The 27,303-nt window shown below is 36.6% G+C and overlaps 2 protein-coding genes across 6 annotated transcripts in view; one reads left to right on the top strand and one right to left on the bottom strand.

Annotated features, from left to right (window-relative positions):
- SMC6 (structural maintenance of chromosomes 6) overlaps nt 1-15,853 on the top strand; it is a 34,858-nt gene extending 19,005 nt beyond the window's left edge. For 4 of the 5 annotated variants that reach the window (XM_082305810.1, XM_082305808.1, XM_082305809.1 and 1 more), the window contains 11 exons: nt 609-769; nt 2,510-2,645; nt 3,461-3,541; nt 5,627-5,797; nt 7,537-7,674; nt 8,438-8,583; nt 9,211-9,336; nt 10,735-10,840; nt 12,146-12,298; nt 14,001-14,098; nt 15,407-15,853. In XM_082305810.1, coding sequence (XP_082161936.1) covers nt 609-769; nt 2,510-2,645; nt 3,461-3,541; nt 5,627-5,797; nt 7,537-7,674; nt 8,438-8,583; nt 9,211-9,336; nt 10,735-10,840; nt 12,146-12,298; nt 14,001-14,098; nt 15,407-15,515 — 1,425 coding nt within the window. In that variant the 3' untranslated portion in view covers nt 15,516-15,853. Of the gene's footprint in view, nt 1-608; nt 770-2,509; nt 2,646-3,460; nt 3,542-5,626; nt 5,798-7,536; nt 7,675-8,437; nt 8,584-9,210; nt 9,337-10,734; nt 10,841-12,145; nt 12,299-12,727; nt 12,891-14,000; nt 14,099-15,406 lie in introns of all 5 variants that reach the window. The other variant, XR_014227571.1, reaches the window with a different exon arrangement.
- A 4,368-nt stretch (nt 15,854-20,221) lies between these two features.
- The window catches only part of VSNL1 (visinin like 1), a gene marked incomplete at its 3' end in the record, with an annotated part of 95,401 nt that continues 88,319 nt past the window's right edge, over nt 20,222-27,303 (bottom strand). Inside the window, exons 3-4 of the mRNA XM_082305812.1 lie at nt 21,368-21,583; nt 20,222-20,419 (exon numbers count right to left, since the gene is read on the bottom strand). Coding sequence (XP_082161938.1) covers nt 20,222-20,419; nt 21,368-21,583 — 414 coding nt within the window. The remainder of the gene's footprint in view (nt 20,420-21,367; nt 21,584-27,303) is intronic.

Below are 27,303 nucleotides of genomic sequence, written 5' to 3'. Positions count from 1 at the left end.
ATAACATGATTGCCTCAGACAAGGCACTTGTGACCACTTAGTCTGGCACTGGAAATGTTGTGGGTTTGTTGGGGGTTTTGTTTGTTTGTTTTTGGTTTTTGTTTTTGTTGTTGTTGTTGTTGTGTTTTTTTTTTTTTTTTACCAGCATGTTTCCCCAAACTTTAATTGAATATTGTTTGACATACTTCACAGTTTTCTTTGGAAGATTGTTTCCGGTATGTGTCTTCCACTTTTGATAGTTAAATATACCTGTGCATAGTGACCTTTTGGTTAATGTTTTGGTTTTTTTTCTTTTCCCCATGGCAAATTATAAGAGATTGATGACACTACAGAAATTACAATGCACATAAACTTGTAATAGAATAAAACAAATGGGCAGCTAAACTAAGTGGGTGGTTTTTGAGAACGTAAATGTCTTATTCAACGAAGAAAAGCAGATTCTTGACATTATAGATTCTTTTTTTTCACGTTCTTTCATTACTGTGTTTCTTATTTTTCATTAGGAATTGAAATTATTTTTGGGTGAGAACTTCTAGACAAGTTTTAAATTGATATCTTTAATTATGGTTGCTTTTCTATTGGTATGATAAGGCCGTTGTGTTTTTCAGAGTAGCCATAAAGCTCGTGAAGTAATGCAGTCTAATCGGCCCCCAAAAAATTGTAGAGAAGCTTTCACTGCTGAAGGTGATCAAGTATTTGAAAGACGGTATTACTCTTCTGATTACGTCAGACCCAAATTCCTAAGCAAAGATGTTGAAGCAGAAATAAGGTTAGCATCTTGTAATGTTGTATTTGTAAAAAGTATACTTGTTGACATGAATAGTGGAATTGCGTATTTGTCTGTTTGCATGTACACTACTCTCCAGTCTCTCAGTTTTCTTCCCGAGATTTACACTTCCTTTCTGAGAATTCTGGAAAACCTCTTTATTTTGATGCCTTTCTGTGATAGGTACAAACCTGAGTTGTACCTAGATATTTTTCAGCTTGTGGCCTGTAAATCTTGCCCAGAAAGTAGCGATTTGCTGGGCTGAATACTCCAGGAAATCTAGCTACCTTCCTTTTTATTTTACGCTTGCTGAAAAAGAGTATAGAACCAAAGCTGTTTCTTTACAATTCTAATACCTGAACAGTGGTATCGTAGTTTACTGCAAAGCAAGCCTGATTACTCAAACCAAAGTTACATTGGCACACATAGTCCTACTGGTTTAAAATTTCTGTCTGTGTCTTCTCAGGCTTTTGTCTTCATTCATGGTAGGTATCTCTGATAAACTTGACTTCCCCCCCCATTTTATTTTTTCAATTGTTGTTTTTTTTTTTTTCCCCCCTCATTATTTTCAAAACAGTAGTTTAAAAAGCCAAACATATTTCAAAGTTTACAAACTTGAACCAAGCAAGTTGGTGATAATAGAATGCTTTTATTTTGAGGCTCAGATTATATTATAGACATATTAAATAAATATTTTAATTTTAATATTAATAGCTGATAGTGTAGACTGAATTAAATGTTAAAAATTTATTTCTGTACACTCAAAAGTTTTAAATATGTCAGTTAACTGTACTTCGTTCATGTCAGTATATAATGAACTGTACTCAAAGGTTATCGTAACTTTCAAAGTGTTATAGGCATTTCATTATTGATATTGCTATGGGGGGATGACGTAGGCCAGTTAAAAAGGAAAAATGTCTTCCCACCTACCCCCACCCAGCTTCAGAACTTAGCCTAAAGCAATGACACGTTTATGTGGAATAGTATATGCAATTTATTAAACACTGATTCTGGAATCAGACTTAATCAGTTCATTTCATGCATCTATAACAAAAGTTGGATTAAACACTTGTTAAGATTTTTTTTTTTTTTTTTACTGTAATATTAGTAAAGCTTCACCTTTGTTTTGCAGGGGTGAAAGACACTATCAAAGTTTTGCCATCTATAAATAGTAATAGAAAATAGCTTTGTTTTGCATTTCAAATAGCTTTACCACAAACTGAAAGAATTAATTATGGAAATTTCTGGACATGACCTCCTTTGAAGAAGGAAAAGTATGAGACTATATAAAATATTTTTTTCACATCTCTCTTTAATATATTTTCTCTCTGACTGGAAGTGTTTTGTCCTAGCTAAAGTACTTGTTTTCTCTCAGGATGCAGTAGTATTTTTAGAAGTAACACCAATGTTTAGTTCAAACATTTGGCCTGTTTGCAAAAATTGCTAACAGAGGTTACAGGTAGTTCAAATTACATGAATGGTTTATCTGCTAGGCATTGAACTAGGACCATCAAGCAGCTATTTGCTGGTTAGTAACTATGAGTTCTGCTGCAGAGCTTTGGTGTTCCTTTATTGATCATTAAAACCATCCAACGCATAATAAACTTAAGATTGTTATTTTTTTTTTTTTAAGGGAGTGAATTTTTACCCTTTGTCTTGTCATGCATTTAATTTGTGTATTTGTGTGTGTGTAATAAATAATATCTGTGTAATATGTATCTCAATATCACTTTGTTTATAAAGTCACTTGGAGAAGGAAATTGAAAACAAAAAGGCACAGTTGACAGCATCTCAACAATGTTTATATTCCATTGAAAATGAGATTAGGCAGAATGAAGATCATCTTCATCGTCATCGACGACGTCAGAAAGAACTACAGGTAAAAATAGGTACAGTGTTAATTTTCAGAAACTGGTCAGTCTTTCCCTATTTCATTTTGACTTCCGCAATATATTTTGAGCGGATGATAGCTTTTAATGCTTATCCTTGCTTTTGTTTTTTGCTTTCATGTTGTTTACTTTTGTAGAATGCTTTCATCATTTACGACAGAAGGATAGAGGCCGCATCAGTCCTAATATTTGATGCAAGTTTCTTTTCCCTGCTTCCCCCTCCTTTATTCCTGTTGAGCCTTGTCTCTTCATTCCCAGAATCTTGTTTCTCTTCACGCTCTTCCTTTATATTCTTAACCCATTTTTAATACGGTGAATATTTCACCTTTAAGCTTTCCTAATCTTAATTTCTTTGTAAACCATTTTACAACTATTAGTCTTCTTTCTTTGTTTTTCAGTACTTCTAGGTAGGATATATATTTGTGGTGGCCAATGATGTTATAGTTAGGCAGTGTAAGATAATACATACTGTATAAGGTTATATTCAGTAAATTACAAATATGAACCAGCAAAAAACCCTGACATGTGGACTCAAATTGCTGAAGGTAAATATTTGAGGGGAAAAATAAAATATATTTTATTCAATTGTCATGTTAAATGGAAATACAATAATAATGATTTAAAGTGCATGTGACTTTCAGGGCAAGTTATATCTTATAAAACTGAATTCCGTAGGTAAGTGTCTTTTGTAGGCACTAATGAAACTAAAAGACCAAATATCTTGCTTTCGGTGTTGACGTAAATGAACACGTGAACTTTTCTCTTTAGATAAGCTTAAGAATATTTATTTTCTTTTTCTTTTCAGATAAAAATAAGAACAACAAATGCAGAAATAGCAGATCTTGAAAATATGGAAGAACACCAGTCGGTGGACATCCGTACATTAGTAAGAATAGATTACTAAATTATGTCTAATAAGGATATGAAATAAGTCTTTTAATGTTGGCGGTGTTTTGAAATAAGCAAACACTATAGATTTTCAACTAGTGTACAAGTTGGATAAATAGCGAAGAATGTAACACTTTACAGAATGTCTACAATTATGGTAGTGGCCTGATTTTATTTATTTTTGGTGAGGTTTTGGTTGGTTGGTTTTTCTCTTTTTTCTTTTTTCTTTTTTCTTTTTTCTTTTTTCTTTTTTCTTTTTTCTTTTTTCTTTTTTCTTTTTTCTTTTTTCTTTTTTCTTTTTTCTTTTTTCTTTTTTCTTTTTTCTTTTTTCTTTTTTCTTTTTTCTTTTTTCTTTTTTCTTTTTTCTTTTTTCTTTTTTCTTTTTTCTTTTTTCTTTTTTCTTTTTTCTTTTTTCTTTTTCTTTTCTGTTACTTCTGCCCTTTTTCAAACCAATAGCACTGCAGGTTTATGGAAGGCGAGGTGGTGTTGTGAAGGGATAATCCATGCGTTTTGTTTCCTCGTTCCAGACCTGCAGTGCTGTAAACCTCTGGCTGGGGAGAAACGGTGCTGTAGGTCTGGAGGTCAGAAGTGGCACCATCAAAGCATGGGTAAAGGCCACTCTGGAGCATAATTTACGTCACAGCACTGCTACTCTGCCCTGAACCCCCAGTTTCTTGCTTTGCTGTAGCTTCATCATGCAGAAGTTTTAAAGTTCATGTATCCCCCTAGGGAAGGATCATGGTAGTATGATGGTTTCTTCAAAGTTCTTATTCTTACCCATGTGTTCTTAAAACATACGCATAGTAGTTTGAGAACAGAAAAAAAAAGCTTGATAATCTATTGTGATTTGTATGATGGTGGCAATGAATTTCAACTGTTGCTCTGTAATAAGCTAATGTATAGATGGCCAAGATATCAATTCTGAGAATCATGCTGATAGACGTTAACAGTAATCCTGACTACAGTTGTTTCAGTTAAAGTCTATGCCAGTTTTCCCACTATTTTATCTGGGATCAGTGAGAGGCTAAGTGGCCCAGAATTTTTTTTTTTGTCACTTCTGATGTTGGTGCAAACTCATACTTTTTCAGTAGTCTGTCTTTCAGTGTGTCTTTCATGTGTCTTTCACACATGCATGTAAGTAAACATTTCAAAATTTACTCAAAAAGTAAGGGATCCATACAGATTCTGTAAGCTCTTGTAGGGTTTCTCTTTTCCAGATAATCTAGTTCTGTTGGTTTAAAAAAAAAGTACATTCTTTGTCCTTTTGGTGAGATGGAAAAATAGTCTATTACCTTTTTGTAGGAGAATATCTTCCTGTTTAAAAATTGCCAGACACTTGCTTCTTCAACACCAACATTTTTACCGTTGCCTTCTGATAATGGTCTTATGCAACTGGTAGATTTCTATATTTGCTTCTCCTTATTCCTTTCTTGGATTTTTGTTATTTTTCTGTTTTCTGCACTTCTCTGACCACTACTATAGATTAATTACTGTTCTTTCACTTGGATCATGAAAAAGAATCTTAGCGATACAAGGTTTCATTAACATATTTTTCCCAGGTTTTGGAATATTTGTCTTTTCGAATCAGAAAGTATGTATGATGATAATTCATTAGGAATTGTATAATTTTCTAGGGAACAGTGACGATCCACTTACTCTTCCTGTATTCCTTTGTATACTGGATGTATATGCTCTGTCACAGATCCAGAGGGAACTTACCTTGTTCTTTTGTTTAAAAAATTACTATAGTAAAATATTAGCATGGCTAAGTCTGCACAAAATCCTAGCGCCTTTAGTCTTTTCATCACAACTCCCAAATAAAGTCCCCTTAATTTTCAGTCAGATAATTAAGAAATTGCGCTTTTTATTTTGTAATTAGATTTAGTGGTCTCCTACAAGAACTGTCAGTCTCTTCTTTTGGGCTTTAGTGACAACTACATTGAGCTGCTTGTATTCTTATTAGAGTTAGAGTATTCCATGTAATCTTATACCCTGATAGTGATAATTAAAATAAAAATCTTGTACAGTAATATGCAAATGTATGTCTCCTTTTATTATTCTTCATTTTAATATATTTTGACAGGAAGATGAAGCTGAAGAAAATAAGGGTAAGATGGAGTCTGTAAAAAAAGACATGCAGCAACAAAGCAGAAAAATGGAAGAACTGAAAAATGTTCTCCAGGTAGCTGAAAAAAACTTTGAAGAAATGAAAGAAAAAATTCATCAAGTAGAAGAAATTGCTGGTCCAATTAAGGTAGCAGTAATTTCATACGGTATTTTTAATTCGTTCCCTTTGTGTGGCAAGAGTTAAAAGAGGTTAAAAGGAGGCAGGAGAAAAAAAGTATGCTCCTTCCTGGTACGTTTAAGGTCTGGCTATGAAGATGGAAATAGAGCATTCTATCTAGAGCATGTCAAGAAATAAGCTTAGAAATATTTTGAAGATTATGTTGATTGTTAAGTGTGGTTGCTATAGTGTTTTATGTTTAAAGAGAGTTTATTTCCAGGTATTTTTAGTCGTGGACTGAAAAGGAAGGAAAAATAGTTTGCTTGACTTTCCTTTTTAATGCATCACATTTGTTGTTTAGGCTTATTTGTTTGTTTCTGATAAGGCCTGGCTAAGAGCATTCATAACAGTTCAGTTTTCAAAATAGCATTTGAAGTTCTATATGAAATGGTTGTTATTCTATAAAGTTGCATAATCACAGAAGGTTCCAATACATAGTTTTAATTATTCAAGGCTACAGAAGACACCTGGAAATCACAGAGAAGTAGCAAGACTTAAGATAAATGGCAGAGTGGTGACATGCAAAATTTTATACTAGCAAACAGAAGGCAATCTCATGTTGCCAAGAAGAATTAATGGTTTGAAAATGGAAAACAGAAATAAGAGTCCAGCATGTTTAAATTATTGTAAACTTGTAGAAGGATGAAATGAGGAAAAACTTAGATCACTATAGGAATCTCTTATATGCCTCCCTCAAATTGTATATTGCTATGTAGTCAGACCAAATTAAAAAAGCAAGAGCAAACAAAAAGAGGAAGGAAATGAGTAAGGAAAACAATTGATACATATGTTAGTTATAATGTATCTAATATGGAAATTCTAAAGATATGTTCTATTTAAAAAGAAGAAAGAGAATAGCTTTATTTAGAATATTAGAACGTTATTGCTCATTATTAAGAGTACTAAACACAATAGAGGACAACTTTTATATTCCTGAAAGGATTTTAGATTAGATATACTGCTTGTGTGTACTATAGTTGTTTAATGAACTGTTGACATGTAGCAAGTTGTGGCTTTAAGGCAGGATTAGAAAAAGGTAAGAACATCCATTCTCATTGGTTATGGTTGGTTTTCTTGTCTGTTATTTTGGGTTTTTTTTGGGGCGTGTTTTTTTCTTGTTTTTGTTTGGAGTGTTTTTTTTATTTTTGTTTTTTTAAGATAAGCCATCTAGTTGACAGGGATGAGGAAGAAAATTGTCTTCTAATTTATGTCGTTCTTTATACCTCTTTGCTTCTCTGGAAATATATGATAATCACTTCAACTGTATCAACACTTATATAGTGCAGAAGTTGCTATAGTCTACATCATATTATAGGTATAGCAGGACACTGAATTTTCACACAGAAAGGCAGTCCTGGCTGATGTCACACAGGCATCAGAAGTTCTGGCAAGTATGTAGTGTATAAAATAAATGTAGGTTTTGGAGGTTTAGGGGAAAGGATGGCTTTTTTTCAAAGATTAACACGTCCCCTCATGATTCCTAAAAACATTAGAAGCATTTATTATGTCCTTGTCAGAACTGAGTATAGACTTTCTAATAAGTTGCTGTTAAAGCTCCCGGACTTCAGAAGTAGCCGCCTTATTGAAAGGAAAATAAATTAGTGTTAAAAACAACATAATTACTTGTGATAAGTCAGTAAACATTAGAGAGATGCTTGGGAATCTACCCCAAAGAGCTCACTTATCACATCTTGATTTATTCCAAACAGGATGAATTAAACCAAGCTGACTCAGAAGTGGAAAACAGTAAACGCCGTTTGCAGCACTATGAAGACAAACAGAAAGAACACTTGGCTTGCATAAAAAGACATAAAGAATTACTAGCTGCCAAAGAAAAAGAATTAGAGGTAGGTGTGGGTTTTTTTTTCTTTCTTGAAGTCAGATGGTCATGATCCTTCTAATGTTTAATAAGAAATCATTCCACTTGTACAACATACAGACCACATTAATGCTCAGCTACACTGAGTATTCTCTCAGCTGTGTCTTAAGCTGACTGCATCTAAATCAAGTAAAAGTAATGTTGTATAAATGAATCTAGGCCTCTTTTTGTCTGGCAGAGCACCATTTCTGTCTTGACAGATGAGTTAGGGGTTATTCTTCTAGGACTCTTCTTTATTTTGCAATGAAAAGATTAAAATGACTTAACCATAAAATTTGTGTTTTAAGTTCAATTGAATAATACTATTTTGGTTTTTTGGATGCTAGGTTTTTCCTTGTACAGATCTCATACCTGATCTTCTGAAGACTTATCTAATCAAAGCTTTATTAACTAACTCTGAAATCACATCCACAAAGACTTGTGGAAGACTTTCCTATTTAAATATGGTGAATTTGGTTCCTTATTTATCTGTATTAGCTAAATAACTGTGAACATATTAAAGATCTCAGATGGATACAGTTCTTAGCACTGAAATAACTACCTACCTATAAATGTTGTTAGTAAAATTGTTAATGATAACTAGGTTTGCTATGATAAGTACAGAAAAACGATACAAAAACATTGTTCTTGCTTTGAGACCTTGTTTTTCCGTAGCACAAAATATTTGTTGTGAAGACTAAACAGACTTTTAAAAAATGTAACAACTAATGGAGTTTCAAACATTACTTTAGGAAAAAATTGCACAAGCTAGGCAAATCTACTCAGAGCGCATAGAGGTCAGCAGAACTGTTAAGAGTCTTGATGCAGAAATGAATCGCTTGAGAGAGAGGATAAATTCAGAAAATGATCGCCATGGAAACAGAGAAGAAATAGTACAGTAAGTCACCTTTAATGTCTAAAGTAGTTCAGGTAAGATGGAAAAGATAAGGGAAAGAAGAGTTTTCTTATTGACTCACAATGCATTTATATGTGTTTTTAGTACTTCAGCCATGTACGAAGGTATGGAAACATGCTGTGCTGATTGCTCAGTCAGCCAATACGGAACAGGCGTAGGAGTGTTGAACTACCCTCTAGTGATTTTAGACGGTGTCTGTGCTATATATATGAAGTTACCAATAATCAGATACCCTCTTAGTGTATAAAGCTATCTCAATTATAACTAATGCAGAAGTTAGGCAATTACTTGAGGTTTTGACTGCAGTGTATTTCAAGGAATCACTCATCTTGGATATTCTTGAGCACAGGGAGCCCAGTCATTCTCCTTGGTGTAAGAGTTTCCTTTCAAAAGAATTAAAAATAGAAGTAAAATTTAATTTTTGACCACTTTTCATTTGTGAACAGTGTCTTACTTGACTCATCAAATACTTTTAGCTTTAACATAGATCCTCACAAGAAACTTTTTATTTGAATGTTTTGCTTATCAAATTGCCTTTCAGCATTTACAGCAATAGCTCGGTTTTAATGTAATGCATGTTGATCCTAGACTTTCTGTTAATTAAAACAGGCAATTTCATGATGCAAAGGAAAGATATGAGGATGCAAACAGTAAAGTGAAGAATTTAAAGAAATTTATTAGGCTGCTGGAAGAAATAATGACACAGAGATTCAAAATATATCGGCAGTTCTTAAGGTGAGCTAATTTTACTGTAACTTCAGGTTTCAGATAAACTAATATGTAGATGTAAGTATGTGCCCGTATTCCAGGCTGAAAATTATACAGCAGACCTGTGAAGATCTTTAAGGTGGTATTCACGGCAATCTTTCTAACTTAATCTTGCTCCCAGATCCAATATTGTCATGCCTGACAGTTTATAGGCAGCCTGGACTGACATCTGGAAAAAAAATGTGATCAGTGGAGGCTCTATTTTGCTTCACACCGAAGGCTTGACTATACTGACTTAATCCAAGGCAGTTCTCTTTCAGTGTTTCAGTGCTGGTTTTAGTCAGTAAAATATCAGCAACACATCAGCATTGAAATCATCTGGACTGTCACTCATTTTCATCGAGTGGTGCTGTGCTCATGTAATTTTATTGGGGGCCAAACACTTTTTTTCTGCCCTGTGCTGAAAAAATTTCAAGATCTTTATTCAGATTCTGCAATTTGACAGCTTCTTCTGTCACGGAGTGTCCGTTCCGGGAGTGCACCCCTTCTTTCTTGCTTCAGTCCCTTAGTATCCTATACCTATCAGTGAAGATTTTGTGATGGCCTCCCTTCAAAAGGACTGATGGTCTGTTTTCCAGTGCAGTGCTTTATTGTTTATGATTGCCTTCAGCAGAAATTGAGGGATATCTGGGTTGGCTCTGCTTTTTGTACTTTTTGATCTGGGATTTGGAGGGGGTGCCTGTATGATCCTGACAAATACTAATGATCAGGAGAATCCCAGCCTTTGCAGGTGGAAGTCTAGAAACAATAGTGGGTAAGATTTACCTGCAGGATCTGATGCTTGCCTTATGGTGCCCATATGTGTCAAACTGAATCTTGTTCCTGGTGCCCAAATTTGAGTATGAATCGCACTCTAAGATGTGTTAAAGAACCATAGTTCATTCTGGAAGGAACTGTGATGCATTGTCTATTGGGGAATTATATGCTAGAATTAGTGGGGTAGGGCAAGAAATTACTATTAAGCACTGTTTAATTCCTGGAGTCTAGCAGAGCCCGTGCAAATTCTTTACTATCGTTACTGTGCGGTCCTAACCTGGATAGGAAAGAAGTGGAAGGTGGTCGTTTTCTGTTGAAGTTGTGGAAGAAGGGTGTAAAAAGCTTCCAGGCTACTGAAACAGACTTCTAAAAAATACAAAGCCTGTGCTTCTGGATTTCTTACCTTGTTACTTTGTGTCAGTGATTCTCTCCAGTATGTCCAGTACTGAATGTCAACCGCTCAAGAACGTAATTGATTTGGGAAAATGTTATAAATGGAGCAGGGCTTAATATTTAAGATTATGATGTGGAACTGTTGATAAAAATCTGTTGTCACTTTTTCATGTATTTTAAAACTGACTGACCTAATGTTTGTTTGCTTGATTTAAGGCTCCTTTCTTTACGATGCAAACTCTACTTTGACCATTTATTACGTATTCGAGCTTGCTCTGGAAAAATACTTTTTGATCACAAGAATGAGACACTTTCAATAACAGTAAGTTATTTTATATTACTTTAATTATCATAATATGTAATGAAAACATATTTTTTTTTTTTAGTATCACCTGCTAGAACATACCTCGCAAAGGATAGAATAAATTGTTCTCCCTTCTTCAGAATGTGATATGTTAAATTGTAGGATGTTGTTGAAAACGAGCAAGAACAAAAACTGTATTACCACCTTATATGGGCAGGTTGCTAGATTGCATGGAATAAATTTGGACAGTCGTCTTATGCTGAAGATAAGAATTCACTAGCCAGTCATCAGAGTCTTTCAAAATTAATCATTCCTATTTCATTGATAGGAAGTTTACCTTTATTTGTGTGATTGTGTAATGGCTCTAGTTGTTATTTAAACAACATTTAATGGCTGAAAGTTTCAATATTATGTTTTTTCTGTGTATTCTGTAAGTTCAGATCTTTTAACATACCTCCCAGAAAGTTTTAGTCATGGGAGTATTTACTTTTGGTTCTGTGGGAGACTTCAGTTTTAGGAATTGATAGGAAAAATGTGTAGTGACAACATAAATACATGTTGATAGAGTCCTAATTAAACAGGTGAAGGATATGTATCTGAAGAACTCAAACTCAATCCATAAAATGTCAAGTCATTACCTGGCTTTATCAGAATACTTTTTTTTTTAATAGCTGATGTTTTATATTTCTCATGCAAGAGATCTATATTTAGTCAAGGAAGGTAAATTAAAAAAAAAACTCCCCCCCAAAAACCACCAAAAGACCCCACTCCAAAATAATTCTTATTTGCTTGCTTAGCTTGTTAAAGTTAATATAATTAACAGGACAAGAAAATGCTTAAGTTTAAAGGGGGAGTGCCACAAGGTGTCATCATAATCAGTGGAACCAAAGGACTGCTCACAGTGTTTCTGATAAAGAAACTGTTCCTCCTTTAAACTCCTGCTGTAAATCAATTACCTGCTTTTTTCTGTTGTAGCTGGTAACCACTGTTTTTTACTGTAATACAACTACACTAGTTGACATTTACTAAACATTGTTTATTAGCCGTTAAAAATAGAGAATAGAATAAGAAAACACTATCAGAGTCATTCAGTCCGTTCAATGTATTTTACTGTGGTGGAGAAAGTTGCAGCGATCCTAGAAATGTGTTATGAAATGGTTAGGAGCTATCCCATTCTGGAATGGCAGCGGCAGTGAAGCACATAAAATTGTTCTCAGGTGATCTCTGTCTGTTCATGTGTAATGTGTTTGCCATTAAAATTGTGATTCTGTTAGTAAGTCTCCATCTCAGGTTTAAAAATTGTTCTAATATTTTTATTTCAAGGTTCAGCCTCGAGAGGAAGACAAAGGTGCCCTTAATGACGTGAGATCTTTATCAGGAGGTGAACGTTCCTTCTCAACAGTTTGTTTCATTCTTTCTCTGTGGTCCATTACCGAATCTCCTTTCAGATGCTTGGATGAATTTGATGTCTACATGGTATAGTTTAAACTTAGACTACATTTGCCATTCTGATTTGTATAAATTAGTGAAATAGTTGGGTTGTTATCTGTATTTGGTTAGATTTTAAAACACTATAGTTAAATGTAAATAATAAATAAAAAACCCCGAACCCCAAATCCCCCAAAACCCCAAAATGAAACTTATTAGGGATCTTGGACACTTTGCTTAGTGACTTTTGAAGCTTATTCTGTTTCTGAAGTTGGTAGCCAGAATTATGAGCATCTGTTACTTTACACGCTTAAACCTTAGTTCAGCGCAAAAATTATAAAATATAACTTTTTATTAGTTCCCCAAGCAGTTGTTGTGTTTGTCACTGTTTGCCACTGCATATTGCTGTGACAGTTCTGGGCTTAGCATGTGCTTTGGCTTCTGCCAATTTTGAGATCAATGTGGGGTGTTTTTCAGAGCAAGTGGAGCAATCGGGTTCACTGTTGCTGCTCAGGAACTTGCTTTATACTTCACCTTGTAGCATCTTTCCAAGGTGCTGAAATGCAGAATACCCAACAGTAAATACTACTGTCAGCTAAAACTGATAAACCTCATCTTTGTGTACAGCTTCCCTGGAGAGGTGATTAACCAGTTTTTTAATATGTTTTTATTTTATTTCTGCCTTATTAATATGCAGTGTGGTATGGCTTGAGAAAAGAATTAGTTCTGTGAGACAAAAGAGTTGATACTGGATTATTTCATTTTGCTTTCAGTGTCCCTCCCCAATCAACGATTTATTTACTGGGAATCACAGACCTAGAGGGGGGGAAAAAAAGATAATATACTTTGTATATAAAGGATTTCAAAAAGGAAAGTATGCATCTAAGGTGGTCAAAGTTTAGGTCCTCTTTTACAACCGAGTTGTGCAGAAGTTTATCCATCTGTCCAGAAAAGGGTGGATACTCAGAACCGTAGGCCCTGCAGAGAACTTTCATGTCATCTAGTCCATAAATAATTCCACACAATTTGTCTTTCTACTGCTGTACCAGTAAGTGCAACCTCACTGTCTCCACCTTCTGTAGTTACCTCTGGTGTAATCCTGGAGACTCGCCACAAGAGGACTCCATCGGCATATTTGCAAGGGAGATGCCTAGTTTCATGCTTTGTTTAACCCCTGCTAATAATAGCTTCCCATTACACATCTTTTTCAGTAAGCCTAATGCAGAAGGTTGTGTTCGAAATAGTAATAATAATAATAATAATAATAATAAAAACAAGCTACATAATATCTTCAGTTTCGTGCAGCCCTTAAATCCTTTCAGGTAATTTTGAGGCAGGATTTTATAGTAAACATTACTCTGCTAAAAAACAGTTCATCTCGGCATACCAATAAATTAGGAAGTACTACGTGTATATCAAAGCTGATAGAAAAATAACGTGAGTAGGAGTGCGTGATTTTTCTGATAGAAGCTTTCTATTGTGCAGGTATACTAAAGAGTAGAGTTTAAGAATTTCCCAGACTATAGTTTGTAGCTTTTAGAATTTAACCCTAATGTTTCTCCAGCTTAGTTTTTATTAGACTTTTCTTTAGCGAAGCGTTACTGTATATGAATTAATTTCGGTAGGTTTTTCTTTCTATTAACGTATTTTCTAATTAATTTATTCTTAAGCATTTGTCCTAATTTGCACAATAATAGGCCAGTGAAGTACACGGTCAGTATCGCTACCTGATAAATCTTTTTTTCTTTAGGACATGGTTAACAGAAGAATTGCAATGGATATGATTCTTAAAGTGGCTGACTCTCAGCATCATCGCCAGTTCATTTTGCTCACCCCACAAAGCATGAGGTAATAATGCTGTGTTATATTTCTTGGTGCAGGAATTACAAGGAAGTTCTATTGCAAGGAGTATGACTTGAAAAAAGTAAATAGGAGGAGAAAGAAATTTTGCTGTAGCAGTAGAACATCAACAATTAAGCAGTTCATTGCTGATCGTTCTGGGAATTTAGTAGGTTTTTCACTCTTCTTTACATAATGTCTCTTAATATAGTAGTTCAGTGGGACTTGAATCTGTTTATCTTAAGTAGAACAGCTTTTTGAAATGTTTTATTGTGTAAAGTAGGCTCCCGGTAGCTTTTAGTCTAGTATTTCCCTCTCCCCTCCCAAAATTAACAGAAGGCTTTGCAATTTTCCATTTTTCCTGTGAATACTAAAGTGCTTTCAAGAAGTTTGTCATTTGAGTTGATTGTTTTTTCTTAAATATCACTGGTTTAGAAACTGATAACTTACTCCTTGTTTCCTTTTTTTGATCTAGTAGCCCAAAATTCTTTAAGAACCTCCATATAGGTCCCTGGTAAAGCCATGCCCAGCTTAAGGGGACAGTCACTGTCTAACCTTATGCAGCCAACTCTTCTCTCTAGTAGCCAAATGTAATCAGTAAAGCCTGTGTAGGATAATTAAGCAGTCTTCAAAATGAAGTTGATGTACTCTTAATTGTCTCCTCTTACCAAAATCTATAAAAGGTAGAATAATGGTATTCTGTTGTTACTTAAGTGGAAATGCTTTGGGGGGAATTTCTGAAACTGCGTTCAATAAACATATAGGACTTTTCTGTTTGGTTGCTGTTTAAAAGTTTAGTAATTCAAGTGCAGCTGGGTTTTGTTATATTTTGTTACATGTTGCATGTTCAGTAAACATTTAATTTAAGTACAGAGACACCTTCAGAAAAAATACACTTAGGATAATCAGTGGAGAAGCCTGTATAAATGTATGTCTAGTAACTTTGCTCATTCTTAGTATGATGTGAGCAATTATACATGTATAAAGCGTGTGCCACTTCAGGATCTGTAAAGCAAGTATGAGCCGTATTCGATCGTTGTTTCATTTGGAGTTTCTCTTAAAAGCACCTTTTCTGTAATTCAGGTAGTCTGATTGTTAGAAATCAGTCATTGTCTTTACCTCAAGCTTTTACTGAAGTCTGGCTCCAGTGTCCGTTCAGTGTAGCCAGAACTTCACCCCATGTTACTGTTTTTTAAAACTGTCAAAGAAAAAAGAGGGAGTTATTTAAAGGAAAATATGTAATGGAAAGAACCAAATGGAAATGCTAACATTTGTGGAGAAGAAACACTGTTTAAATGATGCATACTTTATTTTTAGTTCTCTACCTACGAGTTCCCGTATTCGAATCCTCCGAATGCAAGACCCTGAAAGAGGCCAAAGAACATTGAATTTCCAAAATAGGAATGACAAAGAGGAAGATCAATAAGTATCTCTGTGTACGAATATGGCATACTATTGAGGATAAACGTGTAATGGTGTGTGTAAAGCTATTACTTCCTGATGCTGGATAAGAGCATCTTTTGTTAGATACTGTCAGGAAAAGAAGAGGTTCTTGTATTTTTTTATTTTTTTAATTTTTTTTAAGAATTATTGTGTGTGTACAGACCAAGAGTAAGCACAGTTTTGATGATGAGAACATCCTGAATGTTCAGTTGATATTTTTAACTATCAACTCGTAGAATTTTTTATCAGTTGTTCTGTTTTTTTTCTTCTGGAAAATATGAAATATATTTTGTATAACTATGGAGTAATATTTTAATAAACAGTGAGACCTGATACTTGTGGTAATGTTTTAGTGTCTCTACACACTTAAAATGAGCATTAAGTTAAAAATGTTGTTTTCTTCCTAGTTCTGCTTTATTTCTTAAACATGTGCTAATTACTACAGACAGTAAAACATGTTTCATTTTTTTCCAGTGGAACCACAGCAGCTGAGCATGAGAAACTGTTCGTACTTACAGTGCATACTTTCACAATTAGAGAAGTGAAAAATGTATTTGCAGTATATTCTCTTCACAGGAAAAAAGTGCTTTTATTTCTTCCTGAAGAGTTTGTAGGGAAGAGTTTGAGTTTCTTTGGACATGAGCTGACAAAACCTAGCAACTTGTGGCTTTATAAGCTTAAATTCTTAATTCTAGTAAACTGAGTTCTTGCACAGTCTGAGTTTGCAAGTATAGACCAAGTCTGTAGATATCCATTGTATTGTAACAAACTAAAGTGACAGAAGTCCTTCCAATATAGAGGAATGACATGGAATAAGAATTTGGGGAAATAATAACAGTAACTTTTCTACAGCTTTGTAGGCCTGCATTTTGTCCCTGCCCTCCCTCCACTTCCCCCTCCCCCAGGACTATACTAGGATAGTCAAAATAAGCTTGCTTTATTTAAATAATACAGGCAGATTTTTCAAACTGCCCCAAATTAACTTTTTTCTCTTCTGTTCTCCTTTCTCCAGGAACTTGAAATTGTCGGGAGCTCTTAAAAAAAAAAAAAAAAAAATCCCTTTTTAGAGTTCAGCCATTAGGCATACTTTTTGGGTTTTGTTTTTTTTTTTTGTTTGTTTGTTTTTTGATGTTATGAGGATACAAAAGCCATTGAGACTGTTCAGAGAACAGTTCTGCAGTTCCTACAGTTATTGACCAAATAGCAATTTCGCAATAAAACCTCATTGCAGTATAAGTTTTGACTTGACTTCGTAGCCAAATTTGTTTTTAGCTGCCGCACGGTATTTTGTGTTCTTTAACGTTGTTCAGTTTTTACATAAGCATGTATTAAACTTGTAGATATGTCTAAAATATGGAAGCTAGCACAGAATTGAAGGAAATACACTGAGAAAACTAACTGCATTTCTGGTGCATTCTAACTGTGGGAATTAAGTCTACTGATGTTCAGATGTGTATTTCTGAAAGCCCAGGGTAAGGGGCCAAGAGGCTCACAGCCTGGAGGGGGTTACTGGCAAAACAGGGCCAGGCGTTTGGTTGAAGAGCGTGGCAGAAGAGAGACAGAGGTCATCACTTGAAGCAGGGAGGTTCTGGCTGGATAAACCAAGGGGAGGGATTGTTCGTGATGAAGATACGAGGCGTTTGAGCATGTTGTCCTGCCAGGCTGTAGAATCTCCATCCTTGGGGGCTTTCGGGGTCTGAATAGGCTGCTGCACCCCCTTCAAGCAGGGGGTTGGACAAGAGACCTCTGGAGGTCCCTACCAAACTAAACAGTTCCACAATCCTGGGATTTGATGGCATATGTATTAAAGATACTTACAACTTGTTTAGGATTATGTGACAATGCTGGGGGGTGGGGAACCACACGAAGTGCATACTTGGCAAAACTTGTCTGGAAGACAAGCCCGGTTTGTTTGTACAGGGCGTCTTCGATACGGCTACGTGATCATGAACGACACGTTCAGTTTGACTCGATTTTATGATGAAACTGGAATATGTTTCAGACCCTTTTACAATATGAAATGACAGAATGGCATAGCATTATTTCCTCCTGATTTTCTTCAGCATCCAAAAAACAAAGCAAGAGCGCGGAGGCAGGAGAGAGAGAAGCATTTATCTTCGTTAGTACTTTTATAATGAGTTTTGTGGAGAAAAGAGCTTAAGGAAAATGATTGCATTCCTGCTGAGCTAACACTTCAGCTTTCTCCCAAGTTTTCTATAGACTTACTTGAAATATTGGAGCAGTTGGCAACAATTCTGGTCTTTGCTTCAAATGAATATATTGTATTTATTCTAATCTACCACTGTACTTGATGAAAATGTGTGCCTGACTGTATAATTATTATGAGCAACTGTTTTCATGGTAGAGGATTAGTTCTGAATAAAAAAATTACTGAAGCACTTGCTTGGATGCACTTATTTTTGCAGTGATCCTACTAGGGTCTCAAAGCTGTCTTATTCCTGGTACTTTAACCCCAGAGGTTGCTATACCGGCTCCCTAGAGAGAGACCCGCCGCGCTGCTGTTCCGTTCTGTCGCTGCGTTTGAGCTGTTGGCCGTTTTGGATGCCGATGCCTTGCTTAATGCTGCATTGAAGTAAATGGAGCCTGTCCAGCTACGTAAATTTGAGGTGCAGGGAAATGTAGAATGAGGTACTGCTTCTCTAATGAGTGTATGTAAACCAGAGAGGCATAAATTCCCAGGAATATCCAACATCCTCTCTACAGCTAGTAATTTAAGCCTAAGGGGAAACAATGGGCATATCATTCTCAGAAGTATATAGTGTTTTCAGAATGTGTTTTATTTTTAAGTTACAGCGAAGTGTACAAAGTATATCACTCTCTAATTTGCTAAGACTATTACCTGTGTAGTCTAAGTAAAATTCTGGTATTAAGAAATGTAGTTGAAATTTCTGCCTTTTGCTGTTTGTTTGGAATATGAAGAAACTTAAACATGAGAGGATGGCTGTGGTTGTGGCAACAACTGATTCTGTGTTCCCCCCACCATGTTCGTTAGCAAAATGTGTAAAACTGGTTTTTGATTTTTTTTTTTTCCCCTCAATTGTAGGATTAGCTTCACTTTTTAAATTTGAAAATACAGAGAATGATTTGGTTTGTGTCATGTTTTATTGTTTGATTTTTAGCTATTAAAAGTACCGTCTCGTTTCTTCATAAGGTAAAGAAGAAATATCAAACATGCAATTGTAAGATGTTCAGACATATTTTTTTTTTTTGTAATCCTGCAAGCAACCAAGTATTTAAAGCAACTGGGAAATGTGGTGTAGAAGAGATTTTTATCTGCAATTTCTGCAGTCTGCTAGTTCTCGATGCTTTCCCAGGGCCGTGCAGAACTTGTACTTGCCGCAGTATAGAGATGAACTTGACTGGTGCACATAGAATTGAGGGGGAAGGTGGCTCTCTTCTCTATCCCTTCCCAATCATCATACTTTATGGTTAATTTATCGGTAATGATTTTTAACAACGTGTCTGTTTAATATAAGCCTGGGGTAGTTCAGTGTCGCATAGTGAGAGGAAAGACTCTTACTTAAGGAGGGAAAACCATTAGAAGACCAGGTTTAGGCCAAGCAAATAAACTGTATTTGACTTCCAGCTAGCTTAAAGAGCTATGGAAGCACAGGGCTGGTAGGTGTACTGTTATATCTTAGCGTTAGCATCTTAGAGGATAAACAGCTGCTCTGCTGGTAAATACAAGAACTACAACTTTTGGTTTCGTATAATATGATTCTTCTAGCGAGTGAGTGCAAAGTTTTCTTCATGCTTTCGTAATGAAATATATATTTCCCAGTAGGAGAGTGACAGATAATTCGAGAGATTGAATTTTTTTTTTTTTTTTTCCCTATTACTGTGCTGAAGACATGAAATAAGAGTTAGGGGAAAAGGTCAAATGTTATAAATTTATTTTGGGACATATATATTGCAACCTCTGTGGAAGCTTTTGAAAATTCAGGCAAAGATCAATACACTTCCAATAAAACCTTTAAACTTCCAATAAAACAATATTTTAAACATTATATATATATATATATTTATATATACTTTTAATTAAAGGGAATCATTTTAGCAGGATTTTCTTTTTCTTTTTTTTTTTTTTATACTGCATTCCTCTGACATAGCTCTTTCCAGATTGAAGGGATGCAAATGAGGTAAGAATTAAGGCAAACCTAAAAGGCATGCAAATGAAGTACATTTATATCCACTGACAATACAAGCACATGTGTGGATCAGACTTAAGAGCTGAGGAACTCTTCCCCTCTGTCTGTCCAGTACTACTTTACAGCAGAATGGCGACATGATTTATAATAAACAGTTAACATTACCATGGGAATTCAGTGTCACTAACATTACTCAGTCTAGGAGACACAGAGCTAGCATCAGTAAAACATGAACAATAAATAATATAATTCACTGCAGCACAGGACTGCTGCACAGGCTTCAGAGGAATAGGGTTGTTATGAAATGACATTGCACACATCACGTTGTGGCAGTTTATTTTTATAATATATACTTTTAAAATTCTTTAGCAAATGACATTCTCATGCACACAAGTGTTTCAAACACAAGAAGCAAGTCCATTTATAGGTAGTCCAAGCAAATTTTTGTGTGTGTGGAAATAGCTGCAAACTGAATGGAACATTGAACTTCTGTGCAGTCTATGACGCGTTGTACACAAGCTCATTTTTGAATGTCACACTGCAGGAGTAATACAATGGAAGGATCACTCTTTGCAGCTTCTTTGAATTCATCCAGTGTGATCTGGTCGTCTTTGTTCTTATCCATCTTACTGAAGATCTTGTCTACCCGTTGCTCAGGCGTCAGACCATCTTCATTCATTTTCATCATTATCACAGTGCCCACCATTTTGTAGATGGCCTTTGGAAAGAAACCAAACAGAAATTTCAACGTATGAATTAACCTGATTTTTTGATGTGATCAAATTCTGGGAAGATATTACAGCAATAAAATAACTGCCAGTTTCTCTAAGGGCAAATTCTCTTTTTTTTTTTCCTTAGAATCCGATGTCCGTATACTTTATACAAGGAAGAAGATGTTTTACTTTCTTTAGATATACATTTATTTCAGTGGTTGCATTTTGCATCCTGGAATGAATTTCTTTGGCTTTCTGTTTCACAGTGTAAAACTGTTGTAACCCATTCTCCGGATCAACTGTTTATTTGGCTTTTAGTCACTCCATTGGAATATTTCACATAAATTCTGAATAATCAGTTTTAGAAGTCATCACCTTTTAATAGCTTTCTATGTGTACATGTGAGCAAAATCTGGTATTAAGTACTGTGGTGAGTAGCCGGCAGATGACGAGGGCGGTAAACTTTATCCTTCCCGTTATATGCTGTGGTCATCTTAAAGCCCATCTGTGAGAGCTCACTTAAAATCGTGCGGTGTTATCCCTGTGAATTTCTGGAATCATCTAAAGTTAATCTCCAGTAAGCTTTCAGCTACTTGAGCTACAAACCAGTCATTTCAAGGGTGTCAAGTGATTTTGAGATGGGCTTTGTAAATCCTTTGCTGTGCTGTTCTTATGGTTAATCTGTTCATCAGAAAAAAAATTACCTCTTGATATATTTAAAAGCTGATATGCACATATGTACTCTCTGCAATTGTCAAAGATTACATCTATTAAAATGTTAGTGTGCTTGCATCAGATAGCTATGAGTCAGTATAGGATGAATGTATGTAATGTATGTTTTTAAGGATACAGTACAGCCTCTTGTGTGCTTAAAATCTAAAGGGTATGTGAACAAGTAATTCAATTTTATTAATGTTCAGACATGTTATTTTTAAGTGTCATATTGATCTCACCTCTATAATTTCCAGCATTTCCACTCTTGTAATTTTACCATCACCATCCAGGTCGTACATATTGAAGGCCCAGTTCAGCTTCTGCTCGAAACTGCCTCGTGAGGTGATGGACAGTGCACAAATGAACTCTCTGAAGTCGATGGTGCCATCTCCGTTTTTATCAAAGGTTCGGAAGGCGTGCTGGGCGAACTTTGAAGCATCTCCATATGGAAAGAACTGCAAAATAAAATAATAGAACTGTGGGCAACGCAAGGGAGCGATCAGTGAACCTGCCTGCAAAACACCGAAGTGAGGCATTTATGAAGCGTTGCTGGTGGGCTTTGTATGAAACTGAAGATACGCAATGTAAGCTTCCGTAACAGTTACAGTGTAATGGCTATTAAAAACTTATTTCTACAAAAATCTCTTAGCTTACCACAAACTATATAACAAATATATTTAACCCTAATTTAAGGCTAAATTAACTAGATGAACCTTAAAATGAAGTGAATGGGAGATTCTATGTAATATTCTCTGACTATGAAATACAGCAACCGAGGTGCATTTTAGCAGTATTTTTCCTGCCTGTAAGTAACCAGCCCTTGACATGTTGCAACCAAGTAGATGTGTGGGCTTGTTGTTATGTAGCTTCATTTATTTAAAAAAAAAAAAAACAACATAATCCACACGTCGCATAAAAAACCAGGAACATATGTTCTCTTCTGCCAACCAACATAATACAAGTACATAAGATGAGAACTGAGATTCAGTTAAACAATACAGGACAATGCTTGTCCTGTTTTATATCCGTTATCAGTGAACACTGCAACTGACTGTATCTTAAGAAAATATTTTAATTTACCATAACATATAGGTTTTCAGGTGATATTTTTTCCCTCAAGAAATGTTTGACTTAAGACATTTGAGACAGTAGTTGTTCTTTCTGTGGCCCAGACTCAAGAAAACATACTTCTTAAGAAAGGGAGTTTTAAGGCAGTGCTGAAGTCCCATTGCAGTGAAGGGACTGTACACAATCATGTTTGTTTCTAGATTCCCAGCACAATTTCATGGAGGTTTTCATGCTCCTAAAATATAAATGTGCATTACTCCCAATCTGAGAGCCATCTCATTTTGTGCTTTTTTAAATTCCAGTTCTTAGTAAGTATTGTATTTAGTAATGTAAGTTTGAAGGAAAGACTTCAGTGGCAGCCGAGGCAATGGATCTGCATTTTACAGTTTTCCATTTCGCCATCCAGAGTTTTCACTGCAGGCTGATGGTTGCTGTGGTCAGCTGGGAAAGCTCTTGAACAATACACTCAGATTTCATGGAGGATCTTGGGGATCTCACGGCATATACAGAAATAGGCACTACTAATTGTCTGACTAAATACAGATGTAGAATATGGCAAGCCTTTGCTGCTTTTCCTTCGAGGAGGCCAAATGACCATTTGGATAATGTTTCCTGCCCTAAAAAATGCAAAATGTAGTGCACAGCCTGCTGCTTGCAACAAATTTGTGGCCACGTGGGTCATGTCAGGAGCCACTGCTGCATTGCCAAAGGGGTCCTAACCTGAAAGTTTCCTTTAAACTCACTCTTTTCTCTGACACTTTTCAGACACAATTCCGGATAACCTTTGCGTTGCTGTAGAGGTATGATTGCTATATAATCTCTTCTCTGGCTGAGTGGCGTTATACTCAATGCAAAATCTTCCTTAAATTTTGCCCACCTCCATCCATTCAGAGTATCGCCCTGCTGCGAATTATACCCGAAGGGATGCAAATCTCTGTATTATCCCAGAAGAGGTATCAAATATGCCCATCTCGGTTCCCAAGTATCTTTTCAGGAAGATATTTGAACATGGTGCGGAGGCATCGAGAGAGGGACACTGTACCCACTCCAGTGGTATTTTGTCCAGGTTAACATCGCTGTTAAAGGTGCTGGTTTCTCATTTGACTTTGTATGGGTCAGCATCCAGCTGCTGCTTCTACACCCCTTCTCCAGTAGCTGAAGGAGGCATTTGGTATCGTCTCCTGAAAATGTAACTTACGTGCCTGTACTCAACCCAGCCCCTGTTTCTGTTTTGATAATCCAAACTGATGGAGCCGTAAATACCTGAAGGTACTGTTGCAGCGCTTCCTGTGCTTTCTGTTTTTTGACCTTTAAAAATTTTTGGACCCCGGTATAGTAAGCATGATTGGGCTTGTAAACACATACGAAGATATATGGGTTCTCTGATACATTTCAGGACCGCAGTAACTGCTGCTACCAGACCTTGCTGAATTGCTCTTCTAGTGCAAACCTCAACCTTTTGTCAAAGCAAAACAGAACTGCCTTTGTGGGAAGGCTCTTCAGACTCACAATTCTAGGTTCGGCTGTGTCAGTACCAAGTTATGAGAATGTTACCCAAAACCGGAACGTTATTTGCAGATTATTGAAAATCCTGCTCATTGCTTTCTCTTCTTCATGATCTACCTTCCCCCCAACTTCTGTATCAATTGGGGATGTTAATGTAGGTGATATTTAATTTTACATGTGTGTGTATAAATATATGTACACTTCTGCAGATCACTGGTGGGAAGTTAGTAAGTGGCTCTTGTGCCCTGCAACTCCACCGGGACTCCACTGCCCCCCCCTTTGTATTTCTTGGAGCTTGCTGGCTCTTCAAAGGCAAAAAGACAATTAGAATAATCTCTTGCTTTTTACATCTGTACTGATCACTGTCCTGTGATGTATACGTTATAAAACAAAATACTTCTAAATTTTACAGTCTTCCAAGTGCTTCGGTTAAGAGCTGACTATTGCTGAGAATGCGGCCGGATCAGTATTTCTGTGACTCTGTGACTCCACAGTAACAGAAAAGCAACCAGCCAGAGGGAAATAGGATCATCTTTTTCACTATCCAGAGAAACAAAACACATTCAGGTGCTTTCTCCTATGATCCAGACTGAAAAATGGTACAAATGTACTGGTGGGACCAAAGAACTAAACTACAATGAAGAAGCACACCTACAAAAATGGCTAAGAAGTGGCAGACACCCAAAAATATTCAAGAGCCCAAGAACGAAGTGGGGGATTGGGAGGGGTCAGTGGCTGGAGATGCCAAAGAGCATTTCTAAAATATTCTTTGGGAAACATGAACATATCATTCAGTGCCCCATCAGAGGAGCATAAACAAGCTGTGCCTACCTCTGTGCCAGTCATACCATTAACCTCATGTAGCAGGGAGAAAAGCATCCTTCTAGATTTTTCATCACAGATAAGACGACAACTTTCTCTTCTGAGGTGAGAAAGGCAGTGGCACTGCTCAGAGCTAAGCCTTGGCATTTACAGCCTAGAAAGGTGAACAAATGGAACTGATGTGGGTTTTTTTTCTTTTTTTTTCTCTCTATTTGCCTCCCTCTAGGGAGAAAATGCAGTAAAAGGTCCTTTAGGGACTGAAGGCACTCTTCTCCAGTCTGTACCTGCTGATTTGTATTATTTTTAGCTCAGAATGACTAAAAAACATTGTCAAAACTTGTTTAAAAACCTACTTGAAGACTTCCATTGGCCTGTTTTGAAATGATTCATAAATAAGAAATGGAGTAAAAGAAAACCAAAACAATTACAGAGCAGAAGGAGCCAGCTCTGGTAAAACATTATTTGACTATTAAAATACGGTGAGGCCTTAGAAAACTGTAAAGGCACAGACTTTAACTACTTTAAGACAAGTCTGAGCCAAATGGCAATGGGAGACAGGGATCTCTGGAAGACAAACACCCGTTTCTGGCAGGGGGAATATGAGGAGGGTGGTTTAATCCGCCTCATGTGGCACTCTGGCATGAGCTCAGTGAATGCCTCAGAAACAAGTAAAGAAACACAACTGGGATTGTCAGAGGCTGCAGCCACCGGGCAAATCAGTGCCTTCAGCCTCCTTCGCAAACCCTTGTCCAGGGGATCAATCTGGAAAGCAATGAGAACAACTAGTTCCCTTCTGCTGCAATGGTACCACTGAAAAGTGCACTCTACCCACCAGCATTGTCTCCTGCTTTACCCTTTCCATGAAAAAATCAAGGCAAACTATACCTGCCTGGGCTTTTTACAGCAGTCATGGATGACCAAACACTGGTCATTCCTTTGTTTCTGCTTCTCTAGTCTCATCTCTTCCTTGGCCTGTGCGTTTTCTGACTGATTAGATCAACATGCTGGTGTGTGAAGAAAGAGTATCTCTACAGACAACTACCAATTAGGAAAGGAAAAAGAAAGTGAAAAAAAAAAATCCCTCTTATTCTGCTTCTAAATTTTGGAGAAGATGATTGTCTTGCAGATTCTTAGCTCCCAGAGTGTTTCTGGACACCTTTCTGGTATATGGGGGGCTTTCAAAGGGTCCTGGAATAAGAATATCTAGTGAATACCATCAACAAATTGTACATAACTTAAGTCTTGGGGAAACTGATAAATATCTAGAAATATTTCTCCACTTGGCTGCAGATGCTTCTAGCATCTTTGAAGTGATGCTGTTCACAGACAATTCTGTGACCAACTCTATTCAGATCATCTTTGGGAGGGAATTACTGAAAAAGCATAAAGCATATGCTAAAGCATATGGCTAAAGTTTTAGCATATGGCAAAAACAAAAGCAAAAGCAATACACTTCCTCAAATTCCCCTGTGATGGTGGGGTCCAAAAGAGAAGGGTCTCTCCTTGATTGGTGGGATGGGGTGGAGAGACTCCACAGATAGGCCTGAGAGGTGCTTTGTTTTTCATGCAATGTTTTATCATGTTTAAGATGCATTTCTATTAAAATGGAAATTCTGTGATAAAATGGAGAAAACCAGAATTAGAGTAGTGTACAGAAAGCTGAACATGCTGCCTACACATGCCCAGGTGACGACTCGGTCACTGATGTAAGGTCACAGCTTTCAGCAGTGAGGTGGGAGCTGGAGTGCAGCACAGGAGGTGGGAGAGCAGGAGGTGGTATGGGACTTCTGTATCCCAGGCTTGGAGAAGATGGAAGGAGCAGCTACTAATTCCTCCAGGAGCTGAGATGCCCCATTTGGGGCTCAGCACTGGCACACTCAGCTGAGGGCTGAAGCAGCGAGGAGGGACAAGTAGTGCACAGCCAGTGCAAGGAGGAGCACGAGCATCTTTGGAGGCCAGCACATGGAAACAAGCCTATCAGTTGGCTCCCGTGGGAAACACCTTATACAATTGTTTCTGTTGCACTTTAGGAAGGAGTTACTTACCCTTTTTATCTACTTTGTTAGGGTTCTCTTTCCTCCCTTTAATAAGTTCGCTAGGCACCCAGTTCACCTTTGTCAGTAGAGAACATGAGCACTTTGAGAATCAGAAACTTTGGCTGCTGGTAGAAGCTCAGACTGGTATTTTTTATAGGAAACCTCTTAAACTTGAAACCAGACACTAAATTTGAACTGCTGGTCAAGCCCCATCTTACAGATCCTTGGAAGTGAGAAGTGTATTAGCTCAACAACTGGAACAGCTGTTACCCACAATCTTTTCTGTAGAGGGACTAAGTCCAGACTTGAGGTTTTATCCCCAGCTTTGTACGTCATCAATCAGATGTTCTCCCACTCTGCAGAGCCGCAGTGTTAAATTTGTTTGAAACTACATTACATGAGTGCTGTGGATATTTTCACCATGAGATAAAGCTGTGATGATACTTTGGTCACCGAGGGGGATGCCTGTGATGACTGGGGAGAAGGTTGCTTCTCACTAGTTTTTCAAGAAGATGAAGGTCTGGGCTCCTGCTAGTAGTACAAACACAGGAGTTAAGGAGATAAAAAAGAATACTTTTTAATTCTCTCCTTTAGAAAAAATAATTGTAACTTACTATAATGTACTGTACTCTTGCAGTTCATGTGTTAAGGCATCAGAAGGGGAAGAGGTGTACAGGCTGCGACCGCCAGGACCTGTCGGGAAGGTCTGACACCAGGGTGATCTGCAGGGCTGCAGCCTGTGC

This window comes from Platalea leucorodia (assembly GCF_965183815.1).
Source record: "Platalea leucorodia genome assembly, chromosome: 3".
In the NCBI taxonomy this organism is placed as follows: Eukaryota; Metazoa; Chordata; class Aves; order Pelecaniformes; family Threskiornithidae; genus Platalea; species Platalea leucorodia.
This window is presented reverse-complemented; position numbering and strand designations above follow the sequence as displayed.